This window comes from Oryzias latipes, chromosome 21 (assembly GCF_002234675.1).
Source record: "Oryzias latipes chromosome 21, ASM223467v1".
Classification (NCBI taxonomy): Eukaryota; Metazoa; Chordata; class Actinopteri; order Beloniformes; family Adrianichthyidae; genus Oryzias; species Oryzias latipes.
This window is the reverse complement of record NC_019879.2, coordinates 26,270,436-26,284,618: the sequence shown is the minus strand read 5'-3', so window position 1 is coordinate 26,284,618 and position 14,183 is coordinate 26,270,436. Positions and strand designations below refer to the sequence as shown.

Below are 14,183 nucleotides of genomic sequence, written 5' to 3'. Positions count from 1 at the left end.
AAGGTAAACAAAAAGCAAAAATGTAAGTATGAAGATTCACAATAATAGAATAACACTGCCCTCTATTGATTATTTTGGTTAACTGCAACTAAAAAATAAACCAAATTGCTGGTAAAAACAAATTACAGCAGTTTATTTTTATTAAAAAGTAAAGTAAAATGTAAACTACGCTTTAAATTTTATTTTGAAAATTTCTATGTTTTTTAACAATGAAAGAAATATTTAAATAATTATTTTTTAAGATAAAAGCATTTTCTTTAAATGTTTATTAGGGCAGTACTGCTGCAATTGAGTTTTAATGTTTTTATGAACTGTAATTAATAACTGATCCAGTTTTGAGCTTCAGCTAAAAAGTAAGCTATTGTTGTTTTTCCAGATTGCGTTGATGTTCTCAGGGTGACTGAGGAATGGACTTTGTCTTTAGCAGGTCAAAATGAGAGTTTTCTCATCTGAGAAAAACGTTTCTCCTCTCTACTCCTTCAGCATTTGGATTCCTCTCTGTCATTTTTCTAAAGAGTGATCCTCTGGGGCGGGTTTTCCAGTTCTATAGACATAAGATCTACAGATCTGTGGCTCTTTGACATCATGTACTGCTGTGATCTTTGCGGGTTGGAGGTGTGGTGTGCATTCATGTGATCTTTACATCACATCTCAGAGGATGTTTTCCCGGTGCAAACAGAGGTTTTACCCAGGACTTGTTTTAAATTCATTACAACAAGCATCCCGGTGCAAACAGTCATTGTTACTGTCAGTAAGTAAAAGTGGGCGTAGCTCTCTTTGTGACCATGACACACCCCTAACACAACAAAGTGTCTCAGTTCTTTGATGGGGAAATTTGATTTTTGGCAGTAAAACAGTCAAAATGTTAATTCAATTTAGCGGTTCAAAAGGAGGGAGGTGGTAAAAACATTTATTTAACGCTTTTTTTCCAGTTTAGCCTTCATCCATTAGAACAGGGGTGCCAAATACGTCGAAAGACTTTGGGTAGATTGCGGGCAATCAAAATAAAACAACAAAAAATTAAGATATTTTTTGGGGAAAAATCCTGTCTGCCAATCGACATCCATCCCGTTGAACCTGTCACTTCTTTGACATGCAGAAGCAACAATCCAACATCCTCTAATATACGTTACTGCACATGCATGTTCCCACTAAACCAAGCACTCCGCTCCGCTAGCAGATGAGGAGTTTCTCTTCCTCCTAAACTTCTGAAAGGTGTGAGCGTTCAGAGACTCCTAACCCTGGATGTAGCTGCTAATGCGCCTTATTTTTTTCTCAACAGTCACTCAAAAAAAAAAAAAACCTCGAACGGAACGTCTCCGATGACATGACAGCTACAAACATGGAGGTCCAACTAAACAAGCTGTTGAAGGAAAAATGAAAGAGGGAACCCTTTATCAGGTTGTCCTCCAACATGTTCACCTAAATTTATCAAGTTCACAGTAAAATCTGCTGTAATGAATACATCTTCAAACTCTAATTTTATAATATTTGATTTGCATGTGTATATCTTTTGGATCTGGTTATTTCAAAAGTAGCACCCATGCCAAAAAGTGTGAGCACCCCTGCATTCATGAGTGTGTTCAAAATAGGTCCACATTTAAATTGCATAATTACAAGAAAATTGATGGCGATGGGATCCTTTTGCACGGCAAACATATTTCTGGAATTTTAAGGTTGTTTTGATGGAGTGAACTTATCTGGCCTTACCTCACAGTGTGCCCTGAGGCCCGTTTCCTGAAGCCGGGACCAGATGCTCTGAATGCGGCCGGCGTGTTCTGGATGAATCGTGGAGTTTCCACAGATGCACTGATGCTTCTGCATCAAAGAGTCATAAACCAGACCTGGAAAAGTCACAACATGTGAGTTTCTACACAACAAATCAATGAAATGTTGGTGCAAAGACAACCGTAACTTGCAACATTTAAATATATGCAGACCTGTCGTAAACCTGTGTTTGACTGGCGACTCCTGGACTGCCATGGGGAGAGAAGCAGAGGCTGGAGACGACTGCGTCCTGAACAAAGGACGCTTCCCAGCAAGGGTGCCTGGTAAGCTGGAGTCTTCTATAGTGGCCCGGTAGTTTCTAAGCTGGTGAATCCGTTGTTGCTCCAGAAGTAGGGTCTGCTGCTCTCATACAAAAATACACGAGGACAAACATGAAACAAGTGCAGTACTGATGCAAGCCAGCAGAGGGCGCTACATACTTGCAAGTTCCACCATCCAAAATCCATGTAGAAATAATCCTGACTTACTTTTAAAGACAATGCTGTTATATAACTGTAGGAACTGTTGGCTTGGTATTAATGGCCTTTTCTTTAATAAAGATCACATCGGTGAACTCATAATACAAATCTATATGGCATTAAAAATGTTTTAACAGAGACAGCTTTGCTCTAAGTGGATGTTTTAACCTCTTTCCACTGCTTCACTACTCTGATAGGTGTGTCTGGCCACACTGCAGCACGGGCGCTGTAGCTACGGGAGAGCTGAACACGGCTGAGCGCGCCGCAGAGATGGGTGGCACGAGGACACGGTGTCCCAAACGTGCGACAGCTGTAAAGATTAAAATACCTTTCAAAGAGGCAAATAGCACTAAACTGCAGGCGAACTTTGTTTTGTGATGCATGTTTTTGTACTCTGCTGTTACATGTGACAGGAATACAGAACATCACAGTCGGAATTCTGTCATAAACCAAGCCGATCAGTCCGTTTGGGGAACAGCTGGAGTTTCATGCAGTAGTTAAATGCTCCATCTGTCACTGCTACAGTTAGCACGACCACGATGTTTGTAAAGCTCTGAGACGCCATCAAATGGACTTGTTTTTGCCAGTTTGCACCATCAGGCATGTTAGTTCAAGACGATAAATCAGAAGAGAACCACATAAATGTGCATTTCCTGGAATATGCGTTGTCAATAATAGGTTTCCTGGGAAAAAAGGCAACAAAACATGATGACCATAAGACAAAAGAAAAACCGCTTATTTAAGTAAATGAACTACAGAAAATCTTAAATTGCACATTTTGTTGGACAAATCTAATATAAATTCTAAGCTTGTCAAATACATTTAAAGAATTCTAAAGAGCTTGTATGCAGAAATAAAAACTGCATAGTTATTTCCACATTAGCTAAACAAACTGTAGAGAATTATCAGCCTAATAGTATCAAAGCATTTTTATTAGAAAAAGAGAAATGCTAAAAAAAAGTTGGGCCAATTTAGTAGGTGGACTAAAATTTGCAGAATAATTTGAAGTAATGAAAATATAACCAATGAAATGCAACAATAGTTGAAGGAAAGCCTAAAAAAAGCTAACTGCTAATCTAATCGGGCTGCAGGACAGCTGAAATGAGCTAAAAACCTCGAAAGAATGCTTAAAGATAAGTGCTAAATAAGTTGAATAAGCATGAAAATGACTAGAATTAGTGGAAAACTGCCTTAAGTCCCACTCCAATCATCTTTTGATCTATTGTAAAATAGTTCCCAGTGGTCTTTTAATTACAATTATGCCGTTTTTAGCCAAAATAAAAAAAAACTACCAGTATGTTTTCTAGAACATATAAATTTGCCTCTGAGTTTTGGGCGGGACAATGGGCACAGAGCAACCTCGCATCAACTTCTCCTCTCCGTTGCTCTCAGTTTACAGGCTCTCCTGCTAGTTTACAGCCCCTCACACCCCTAACCTAACGTTCCCGGTACAACAAAAAAATGGCGAGCAGTGTTACAGCTCTGCAGCCATACAGATTTGAGCCAGATGCCAGCTCAGACATGGATCTAGTCGTCTACAAGTGGATGCAACAGAATGAGCGGAGCAGGGAGCTTTTTTTTGTTTGTATTTTTCAAACGTCATAATTTGAATAAAGAAATATTCAAAAAATGTCATTTTTGGGTCTTAATTTTCTGAATATAGATGTCCTCTGTCATGATGAAAATGCCACAAGAACATGCTGAAGACACCAAAAACATGATTTTTATCAGAGTGAGGCTTTAAGAGTCCGTACACAGTATGCTCAATTAGCTCATTAAATTGTAATTAAAGAACACGAATATAGACTAAATAAGATCAGCTCTGAAATTTGCTGAATAAAGCTAAAGGGCTTAGATACTCGTCCTACAAAGATGTTCTTCTGTTTAGAGGCATTAGATGATACCCCTGACCGTGATCTTCCATTACCTGTTTGAACAGGAAGTCCGGCTCCGAGTGCCTCTCCCTCTGCTCCCTTTCTTCCTGCTCTTCAGGATCTGGTGGCTCCTGCTTGATGGCCCTTAGCAACCTCGTCTCCTGCATCGGAGCAGAGGAAGGTGACGACGAAGATGAGGAAAGTCCCTGGTGCTCCCTGAGCTCCTCTTCCGTCTCCTCTGGGTGGCTCTGGTGTTGCCTGCCAGGCAATGATGCGCTGGAGCCCACAGCCGAGGCCGGATCACCAGGCTTGGACATGATCTGAGAGGACGGCATGGAGGAGCTCAGTCAGTCCAATACTTCGATTTTTTAAAACTTCAGGTATGCTTGAAGCAATGTACGTTTTCAGAGAGAAAGTTGATTACTGCTACAAAAAACCAAAAACAAATTACAAGGGAAGGAGAATCCCTTGAGCCCGTGAAAGAACAGCAATCATTGCCTCAGACAGTGACGCATGAGGCAAGACAACCGGCCTCTCTTTAACAGCTGTGTGTCCGCCAACAATGTTTTCATTCCAAAAATAGCTGCCTGGTTCAGGCTAAGTACAAAAACAATGTAAAAGACCTCAAGTTTAACCAAACAAAAGCAAACAACAAGCAGTTCCACTGATAAACCTGGTTTGCACTCTGGACTCAAGAAGCCAGAAATAAACTCATTTCTGACTTGGAGCTCACATACTCGACCGGACCTTTGGTGTTTACAGAAACGCTTGTTTATGATGCCTTTTCCTGGAGAAATCCACAAGAGGGCTCCCCAGATTGTATCAAAAAAATGTGCTATGAGACAATGATAATAAACATGAAGGAGGAGGTAGAGATGTACATCCTGACCCGAATGCAGAGTGACGTGAAACTTGAAGGAAAACAACAAAAAGCTGGATAATTTAACGACTCACCGATACAAACATCTTAAAACTAAAGGTTTCCCAAACAGACAGGATTGGTTGATACTTGAAATCCAGGACTTTTCAAAAAATAAAGTTCCTAAGAACTAAAAGGCAGCAATAATTCTTGCCCAATTCCTAATTAAAAGCATGTGCAGTTGTGTACTAATTTGCTTTTAAACCCCTGACAGGATCTCTGTGACTTTGTAATTTATATTGCAAAGTTGGCCCAGCGTGAACCTGTGGGTGAAAGGGAAAACCGAGCCGAGGGCAAGAGTGGAAAAGACAGGAGGAATCGTAGAGGGACGACCGGCGTAATCTTGTTGTGGCAGCTGCCCCTGTCGTTGTCGTCAAAGACCTCAACCTTGGTGTGCAGGTCATGATTGGATGGGACCACTGTTTGTGCACAGACACACACACACACACACACACAGACATGCACAAGCACACACTTGGCTGGCACACTGCCCAGGGAACAGTCCATTGACGTCAGAGAGCAGGCTCTTGCCTCATCCCAGTCCCCCTTCTCCAAACAAACTCAAAACACTCAACCCCTTCTGCTGCACCGTTTCTCACTGTTCCTTTCTTTTTTTGCGTTTTGTTCCCTCTCCCTCTTTTAATTCTCCTTTAAAAAGGAAATGAAGCATACAGGACCTAAATAAGCCTGGTAAATCAGTTGGAATGAGAGAAGCCTGGTGGGACGTCGAGTGGAAAGAGGATGTGATTGGGGACACAGATACCTGACACTTGTTGACTCGCTGCATCTGTGTCGCACACATGAACAGCCACCATGTCATGTGAGCAGGTCTTTGTACACACCTGACTGCTTCAGGTAGTAATCTGAGACTCTTGTGTGGAAATGTAACAGCACCGGGACTTTTACCTTCTTTCTTTCCATTCGTTTTGCCCCGATTTGCCAAAGGTTCCTGGATAATTCTTTTGTGTCAAAGCTCCACTTTCACTGCTGACTAAACTTAATTTAGTCTTTAGGTGAAGAAAAATGTCTTTTGCAAACTGATCTGCATGATGGTACCTGGAACTACAGGGAAACAGTACTATAAAGATTAGAAAATGTCTGTTCGTGTGCGCTAATTGCTCTGCCTAAGGCCACTTTATGAAATAATACCTCCAAACCATGAGTACCAACTACCTTTAGTGTTGAATAGCTGAGCTAATTTAGGCAGAACAAAAACTGAAATCATGAATCAAGTGCTTCATATTTTCAGTAAAATTCCCAATCATAGTGTAAAGTAAGTATTCATCAAAAAATGCCCCCATAGATAAATACCTAATTGGTTATTTTTAATAAGATTTATTATAATGCTAACGCCAAAAGGACATTATTAAATATTTGTGGTCAGGATCCCAAAAACTGAATTTATCACTCCCAGTTTGATTGCTTTCCTTGACTTTTCTGCAGCTCTGGCAAAAGCCGTCAACCTGTAAGAGATGAACTCTGCTCGATTGAGCAACACGGTTTTCTCTCTGACCTGAAGTCTGCCATTGCAGAGTCAAATTGGAGACAACATCCAGCATTTAGTCCGTGCCCGAGTCAGTTGTATAATGGTTCAGTGTGACCTGTGATGTGGCCACCAGTGTACGAACAACTCAGAGTAAGGCTGTTGTTGACTGTATATGAAACCCGGACTGAGTGACCCCTACCAAACAGGAAGCATCCACTGTTTCCAAGAAGCCAAAATGCCAAAAATGACTTTTTAAAATAAAAATCAGCTGAACGTGTGTCACGGATATCTAACAAGGTGAAGGCTGGGTTGACTACACAGGTGAGGGTTGGTGTAGTTCTGTGAATAAATGGATTATATCTAGATGATGGATCAGTGCAGTGACTGTATGAATAAAGACAGACTGATCATGTGACCCACTGAACAGTACTGAGCTCCCCTGAAAAGCCCAGTCTCTAGCTTTATAGTCGCCTCCATCTTGGCCTGGGACACAGTCATTGAACTTTAAAAAAAAGAAGGAAAAACAACTAATAAGAGCTTTTTCAGTTGATGGGAACAAATGGCTTAATATCTAATTCATTAGTGAACCGACCTGGCTCCAATTACTTTGTATTTTCAATTTAGTGGGAAGCTCAAATCTTGCCTCTTGGATCAATTCAGAATTTTGTTGAAAGAAAAACTCAATTTTTCTTAACTAACATAACGAAATGTGATTTCCTGAATCAAATAATCTGTTTATCTTTGTGCAAAATTGATTCCGACTTAACTTCAACACTTATTTACAGGAAAAAAGCATGTTCAGATTTCATTAAAACCAAAAATGAAGCTATATATAGGGTTTATTGTGTCCTAATGTTTAGACTGTGTTGTTAATGATGTTTATGCCTGGTAACCAGAGGAATGTCTGTTGTAAATGTGTTAATTAATATGCATCTACACAATGGCCTGCGATTTGAATCAATGCGTGAGTAAAGGAATTTTGTTTTACACATGTTCCATACATTGAAAATATCCAGTCAGAGCATCCATAATTAGAGGCGCCCATTGTTGATTTGTAAACATTCCTCTTTAATTGAAACTTTTCAACACAGATTGCAGTCGCAGCACGCTAACAACGTAATGTTTTCCTACAAAATAATACTCTGGGATTTGCAAGATCACAGTCACAAAAGTGATAAAGCCTCAGTTATGGTTATTGACGTGCAGATGTGGCTTTTCCCACCAAAAACAAAAAATAAAATTAAAAAAATCATGAAACTAAATCTGAGCCAGGACTTTAGAAAAGCAGTTTACAGGAGCAATTCAAAAGATAACAGACATCATCTGCTATATTTTCAACTGCAACAACTCCTTTCCTGGAAATGGAGAGAGTACCTCCATCACATGGCGAGCACACACTTCCACAGGGATGTGGTGAGTCATGATTCCTCTGTGAACATACATGGAGGCAGCTTCCTCCTGTTCAACGTTGCCAGGGCGACAGGAAGAAGCAGGGACACTTTGACACAAACATTGAAATCCGGGCTAAACTACTATAAATGTGAGGGAGACACGCATACGTTAACCCAGTCAGCAGGCAGATGAACCCTACCCTGCTAAATTTAACAAGCCTGCGTATCAGTGATAAGATATGGACATACCTTGCTGATGAGGTGCTGCTGCTGCTGTTGGAAAAGTTGTTTGTGCTTCTCCAGGAACTGCTGGTGTTGCTGCTGGACTACCAGCTGCTGCAGGGCCTGGGCTTGTCCGCATGGCTGCTGGGGCAGAGGGGCCGACTGGGTCCTCCCCAGGGGACGGTGGCCCCGCACCAGCTTGGATACAGTGGGGGACGGTAGTGGTAGTCCAGCCAGGCCGACTATAGCAAACACAAAACACTTTAAAGATCTGATCATCTTTTGATCGATTTAAAAGGGGTTTTAATTGTAATTATGCAGTTTTTAGCTAAAATTCAACAAAAAAAAACTTTTTCTAGGAAATAGTTTCAGCAGATCAGAAGGATTTCATTAGAAATTCTGCAGACCGCCCCCGCCCCCCCACAACCCTGTTGCTGAGAGCTCTCTGTTTCCACACTCTCCTACTAGCTTAACCTAACATTACTAGTGCAACAAAAATGGTGAGAAACATTGCGGCAATCCAGCTGTAAGGTTTTGAGCCTAATACCAGGTCGTACAAGGAAACAAAAGATGTACTGTTTTTTTCAGCATACAAGTTGCGTTTTTTTTTTGTCATAGCTTGGCCTCGGCAGGAATTGCAAGTGAATTTTTTTTTAAATAAATAGCAACAACGCTAGAAGGCACTGTAGGTGCGTGTATCAGTATTTGCTACCGACAGCAACGTAGAGAAACCGAGTTGTTCCAAAACGACACAGAGGATAAATAATTCAATGAGTTTAGTGATTTACAGGGATTTAAAGAGTTTAGTTGGCCTGTTTGCATGTTTTTTATGCTGTGGTTATCTGAATAATGGTTCATATGTCGCACAAATTTGCCAGACACTTTTTCAATTACTTCTATGTTTTATAAGACAAATACGGTTACATTTGTTAAGTGTCCATATATTCGGATCTATTGCTTTGATCTACTCTATTATTATGATTTATTTTTCAATATTAAATATCTGTTCTTGGTCCCATATTGATATGATATGATAATATTTTACTTTTGACATGTTTTGTCAAATACATTTCTCCCCAAAGTGCGACTTATGTGTATTTTTCTTCTTCTCTGTTTTGCATTTTTTTTTTGCCGTTTGTGACTTGTACTCCGGAGCAACTTATACAAGGTGTCTGCAGATTTACAGAAGGCAAATTTAAACATTTTTAGGACCTTTTTAAGAAAACATAAAATCAAACTTAAGGCCGCATAGGAAATAAAATTGACAGCTAGACTCTTGCTGTACACATTTGAATGCCGTGATACCCATTGTGCCAAATTCAAAAACGCCTCTCGACAAACTGTGCCAATGCTTCTTACGAATTTCCACTAACCCCGTTTTAACTAATGGGTGTAATCCCTATTTTAAGCCATTTTTACACGAATAGGCACTTTCCCATTTCCCTGCACCAACACGTTTGAGCTAAATAGCTACCTGTGGTTAACAATTTACAGTTCTCAACTGTATGACACAGCGCACCCTGGACATGTTTTTTTGAGTGACAGGGGGCCTTCTTGCTGTGAGGAAAGAGTGCTAACCACTGCGCCACTGTGCAGCTCATCTAATGACATTAAATGTAATAATTTTCCCTGTTATAGTCCGGAAAACTCAGTTCATGGACGTCTATAAGTGGATGCATATGAATGGAATGGAGCAAGGAGCTTGTGGCGCCCCAGACTTTTTTTAAGAGCATATTTTCGTCGGCTCCTGATTTACAACAATTTGAATAGAGAAATATTCAGAAATGCAATTTGAAGCTAAATTTTTCATGTCCTCCAACATCAGAAAAATGTTACGGGAACATGTTCAAAACACGATTTTCATCGGATCATCAGATATTCAAGGAGGGGGAACCATTTCCATGATGGATTATTAGAGCCGAAAGGACACGAAGAATACTTTTCACGTGAAGCTTTTGCAGAAATAATTGAGACCAAGCGAGAACACGTCTGAGAAAGAATGAATTTGGAAGAGTTTAGCAGCAAATGTGGTTCCGTCTGGGTGGAAAATAATGACTTGGCTGAAAGGAGCTTTGTAATGTCTTCAACATGGTGAAGTGAGGAGACGAAACCTATGAAACCAAGCTTAAGAGTTTGATGTAAATATGAGTGACAGGATGGCATGTTTCACAGACAAAAGCATCACTTTTTAACAGACACAACTAAGAATGGCTTGGAGTTAAATCTCAGTGGGCCGTCACCACCTGTGACTCAAAAAAGAATACCCAAATGGATTATTTGCCAAATGGAACCACTAAAATATGCACCAAAAACACGCAACAAAACGGGATTTACAGTTGTGCAAATCAATCGATCCCTCACAAAATTTACACTCACAAGGCTATGTCTGTGAGCAACAAGTGAGATTGTCCCAAAGTGTTTGCTTGCATTTTTCTGTTTTTACTTTTTCACTTTGCTACACAAAAGTAAAGCAAATGCTCCACGAGTCAGCCAAAACTTTTACAGCTAATTCTGTCTTTGAACTGTCAAAAAGTCGTTGCAGCTGCTGGTTTCAGTCAGAAAATCTGCTGTGGGGTTTGGCCACTTCAGAAACCAAATCTTTGGAGCCAAAATGTAAGAATGTGGAATTCCAAACCCTGATGTTGTGGGATTGCGACAAAATCCCAATGAAAACAGAACCATATTCTCACACATATTACACTGTGGAGCAGTGAAGCTACAACACGCCAGCTCACACTCCTCTGGTGTGTTTTCAAGCACAGAAAACATCAAGTGAAACATTTAAAACGCCAGTGAGAATTACATATTAGTTCTCTTCACAGATAAGCTCCTGTTCCTGAAGTAAAAAAAAAAAAAAACATAAAAAGGGGATTCATTGATGATTTTCCATAGGGATCACATGATCACAGATCACGTACTTTCAGACTAGGTCAGAATTAGATGTTGCATCTCGAGAAGGGATTTAATATTTATTTTCAGTATTTTCCTTATCATTTTGATTACAGATCTATTCAAGACTATTATTATAAATAAATAACCTGATAGAAGTCTGCAAATCATGAACGGATCACGACGTTTTACTGTGGTAAAGCGCAGCAGAATACGGCGCTAGTTTAAGCAGGAACAGTTCAGTAAAGTTAGCAAAGATTCTGGGCTCAGTAACCTTTTAAAAACATTTTAAACAGATGTCAAGTGTCTGTATTGGTTTGTCTCAACCCAAACAACAACCTACAAAGGCATTTCAAAAGAAACATTAAGATAATTTTGAAAATTTTTAATGAAAATTAGACAGGGAGACAGCTGTGAGACAATTGCCAAGGGACCGTCTACAAAGTGCAAGCTCCGGGGAAAAGTGATAATAAAAAAAAAATCATAATCCTAAAAAACAACCAAAACTAATTGACACGAGCTAGTCATTAATCGTTTCTTTCAACAAGGTCACTCTGCCAAATTTCTACTTATTCTTATTTTCCCAGGGACTACAGGTGGAAACAAGCTAAATTTGACATAACCCGGCATAAAACATCTTTTCACGTTTCACGTGATCAAAGTTCTTTTTGTCCCTTGTTTTAAATAACTGAAATAAACCTCTAAACACCAACGTCGTTTTTCAATGTTAGGAATTTTTAATGGAGATCCGAATCACGTGTGATAAAAACCTGTTCAGTAGCTCTGTAGACACCAACGCTACAGTCACCAAACTAAATCACATGACTGATGCTACTACTTAACAGAACTGATCTGTTTAAGTGTTACAAAAATAGGTTAATAAAATAAAATAGGGGTAAAACTTGGATCTGTTTATTAAATGTCTTACGAAAGTATCAAGGATCTGGGTATCGACAGATTCCCAAAATTGGAATCGGATCGGGGGCCAAAAATACCCGGTCAGGACATCCCTTGATCTCAGGCTTCTGGCTTCATTGAGAGCTCGTTCAGCTCTACAGTTGTGGCATTTGTAAAAATCTGTTTTTGCATCATTAGCGGATCAAAGACGAGATCATACCTGCAGGTTATTTAGAATCATGTATGCTCTCAAGACAAAGTCCACAGAAAAGAAGGAACAAAAAACTTTGAATCGAGAAAAGTGCAGATCTGAGGCGGCAAACAAACCAAACGTTTGATGTCCAAGCTGCAGAGGAAAATAACTACTGACCCATTGGACTGTGGCCCTGCTCCAACAGAACCACGTGTTGAAGGAGGGGGTTGTGACCAGCTGTGCCCCCTCCAGGCCCCTCCCTGTCCAGCGCTGAAGGTGCCAAGTAGGAAGGCAGGTGGGCGGTGGGAAGAAAAGGAGGAGTCAGTGGAATGCCCTGTTGCAACGCAGGCAGCGCCAGATGACTCTCGCCATCTTGGTGTCCCGACACCACCTACGAGGAGCGAGATGGAGACATGCCGAGGGTCAGATGTGACACGTGGGCAGCGAGATGGAGAGAGATGGAAAGAACGCTAGAGCAACTCTTAAGCCAAAAACAGGAAGGAGGGCAAAATAAAAAGCTCATGTTCCCTGAAGAAAGAGCTAAAATAAAACCTCGGACTGTCAGATTGGGTCACTATTTTGGTTAAAAAAAAAAAATCACATATTTCGCTGTAACAACTTAGATTTTAGCAAAGCTCAGAAAACACCACAAGCCTTCAGATAACAGAGAAGTCAACGCACAAAGGAAAATAAAAACACTTTTCCTCTGGCAAAAAACCCCCCTGCAGACCGTTTTTGTTAAAACACCTCATCCTTAGAAATCCTGAAACTGTACTTTAGTTATTTGTGTTAAAGACTGTATTTCAGCTGAGTTAGAGTAGGGATCCTAAAGCCAGGTCAGGCTCCAACCACACATTTTTATTGAAATACAAACCTAACAAACTGTAAATATTGTATTTTTTCTAAAAATGTTTCGCCATCTTGTTGCACTTCCTTCCTTCTTTGGTTCTTGCACCTTAATGTCTCAGACTGTCAAGCTGTTTAACAAGTGAATTTCCCAGTGGTTGGATCAATAAGGCTCATCTCTTATCTTAAACTCCTGTGTATGATCAATTCCGATGTTTGGATCTCATGTTTCACTACTTTTCAGACTTTGCCATACTGTAACTCTTCGACCGTTTACGTGAACAACGTGCATTAGCTGATTCTCGGACAAAAGCGACTTTTTATGTCAGCTTTGCAGCAATTTGCAATACTTTACTTTAATGCCGTTATTTTCCACAAAAGAAACAGTTGATCTGCGTTGACAACATAAGAATATAACTACTGTATATCATTGCATATCAGTGCTAAGCCGCTTTTCTCCGCTTCAGAAGCCGCTCGACTTAAGTTAATTGCGTCCATGGTTGATACGTTTCAGGAGTCAAAAGAATGTCGTCACTGGAGCTAAAGATCTGGTGTTAAAGGGTTAAACCTTTGATTAGAGTCGTTCCATTTTCTCTTGGGAACTAGAAAATTACAAGATACAAAACTTCTGCGGGTACATTTTTGGAGCATGTGCCACAAAGCAGAGACGGTGGTGGAGCTTTGGTGCACAGACCTCAGCACTGAGCAGGTGTACTCACAGCGCTGGCAGGCCCGGTGGCTGGCAGTCCTAAGGTGATGTTGGGCAGAGACGGTGAGGTGTAGAGAGACAGTTGGCTGACTGAACCCTCCCTTGCAGCCAACCTCTGAAGCAGAGAGGCCTGGCGACACAAACAGCGTGACACTACAGCACACGCTCACATGCACATGCAGAAACTGCAAGGAAAAGCTGACGGATTACCTCTCCATGGCTGCTGGAGATCGGGATCCCATTCTCGTTCGGGATGTTACTGGAGCTGTTGTTGGGGGAACTGGGGCCAGAGCCTGGTGCACTGTTGCATGCAGGTTCTGTCATAGTAAAAACAAAGAGACAATTTCTGATTAAAGAGTCGCATTTATTCATGTACTTAAAGATTACATATCAATAGAAATTTTATTTTAGTAAGTTCTCGTAGCACCTTCAATCATGCGTCCTTATAACATAACCCACAAAAAAATGTAAAGCTGTAGACTGTGGGAGAACTTTCCTGCTGTGGATAAAC

At 40.5% G+C, this 14,183-nt stretch overlaps 1 protein-coding gene across 3 annotated transcripts in view; it reads right to left on the bottom strand.

Annotated features, from left to right (window-relative positions):
* Positions 1-14,183, bottom strand: part of LOC101157017 (histone deacetylase 4) — a 136,993-nt gene that overhangs the window by 32,864 nt on the left and 89,946 nt on the right. For all 3 annotated transcript variants that reach the window (XM_020713280.2, XM_011489953.3, XM_020713279.2), the window contains 7 exons: positions 13,883-13,989; positions 13,683-13,802; positions 12,295-12,508; positions 8,166-8,380; positions 4,174-4,440; positions 1,941-2,127; positions 1,711-1,844 (listed from right to left, as the gene is read on the bottom strand). In XM_020713280.2, coding sequence (XP_020568939.1) covers positions 1,711-1,844; positions 1,941-2,127; positions 4,174-4,440; positions 8,166-8,380; positions 12,295-12,508; positions 13,683-13,802; positions 13,883-13,989 — 1,244 coding nt within the window. The remainder of the gene's footprint in view (positions 1-1,710; positions 1,845-1,940; positions 2,128-4,173; positions 4,441-8,165; positions 8,381-12,294; positions 12,509-13,682; positions 13,803-13,882; positions 13,990-14,183) is intronic.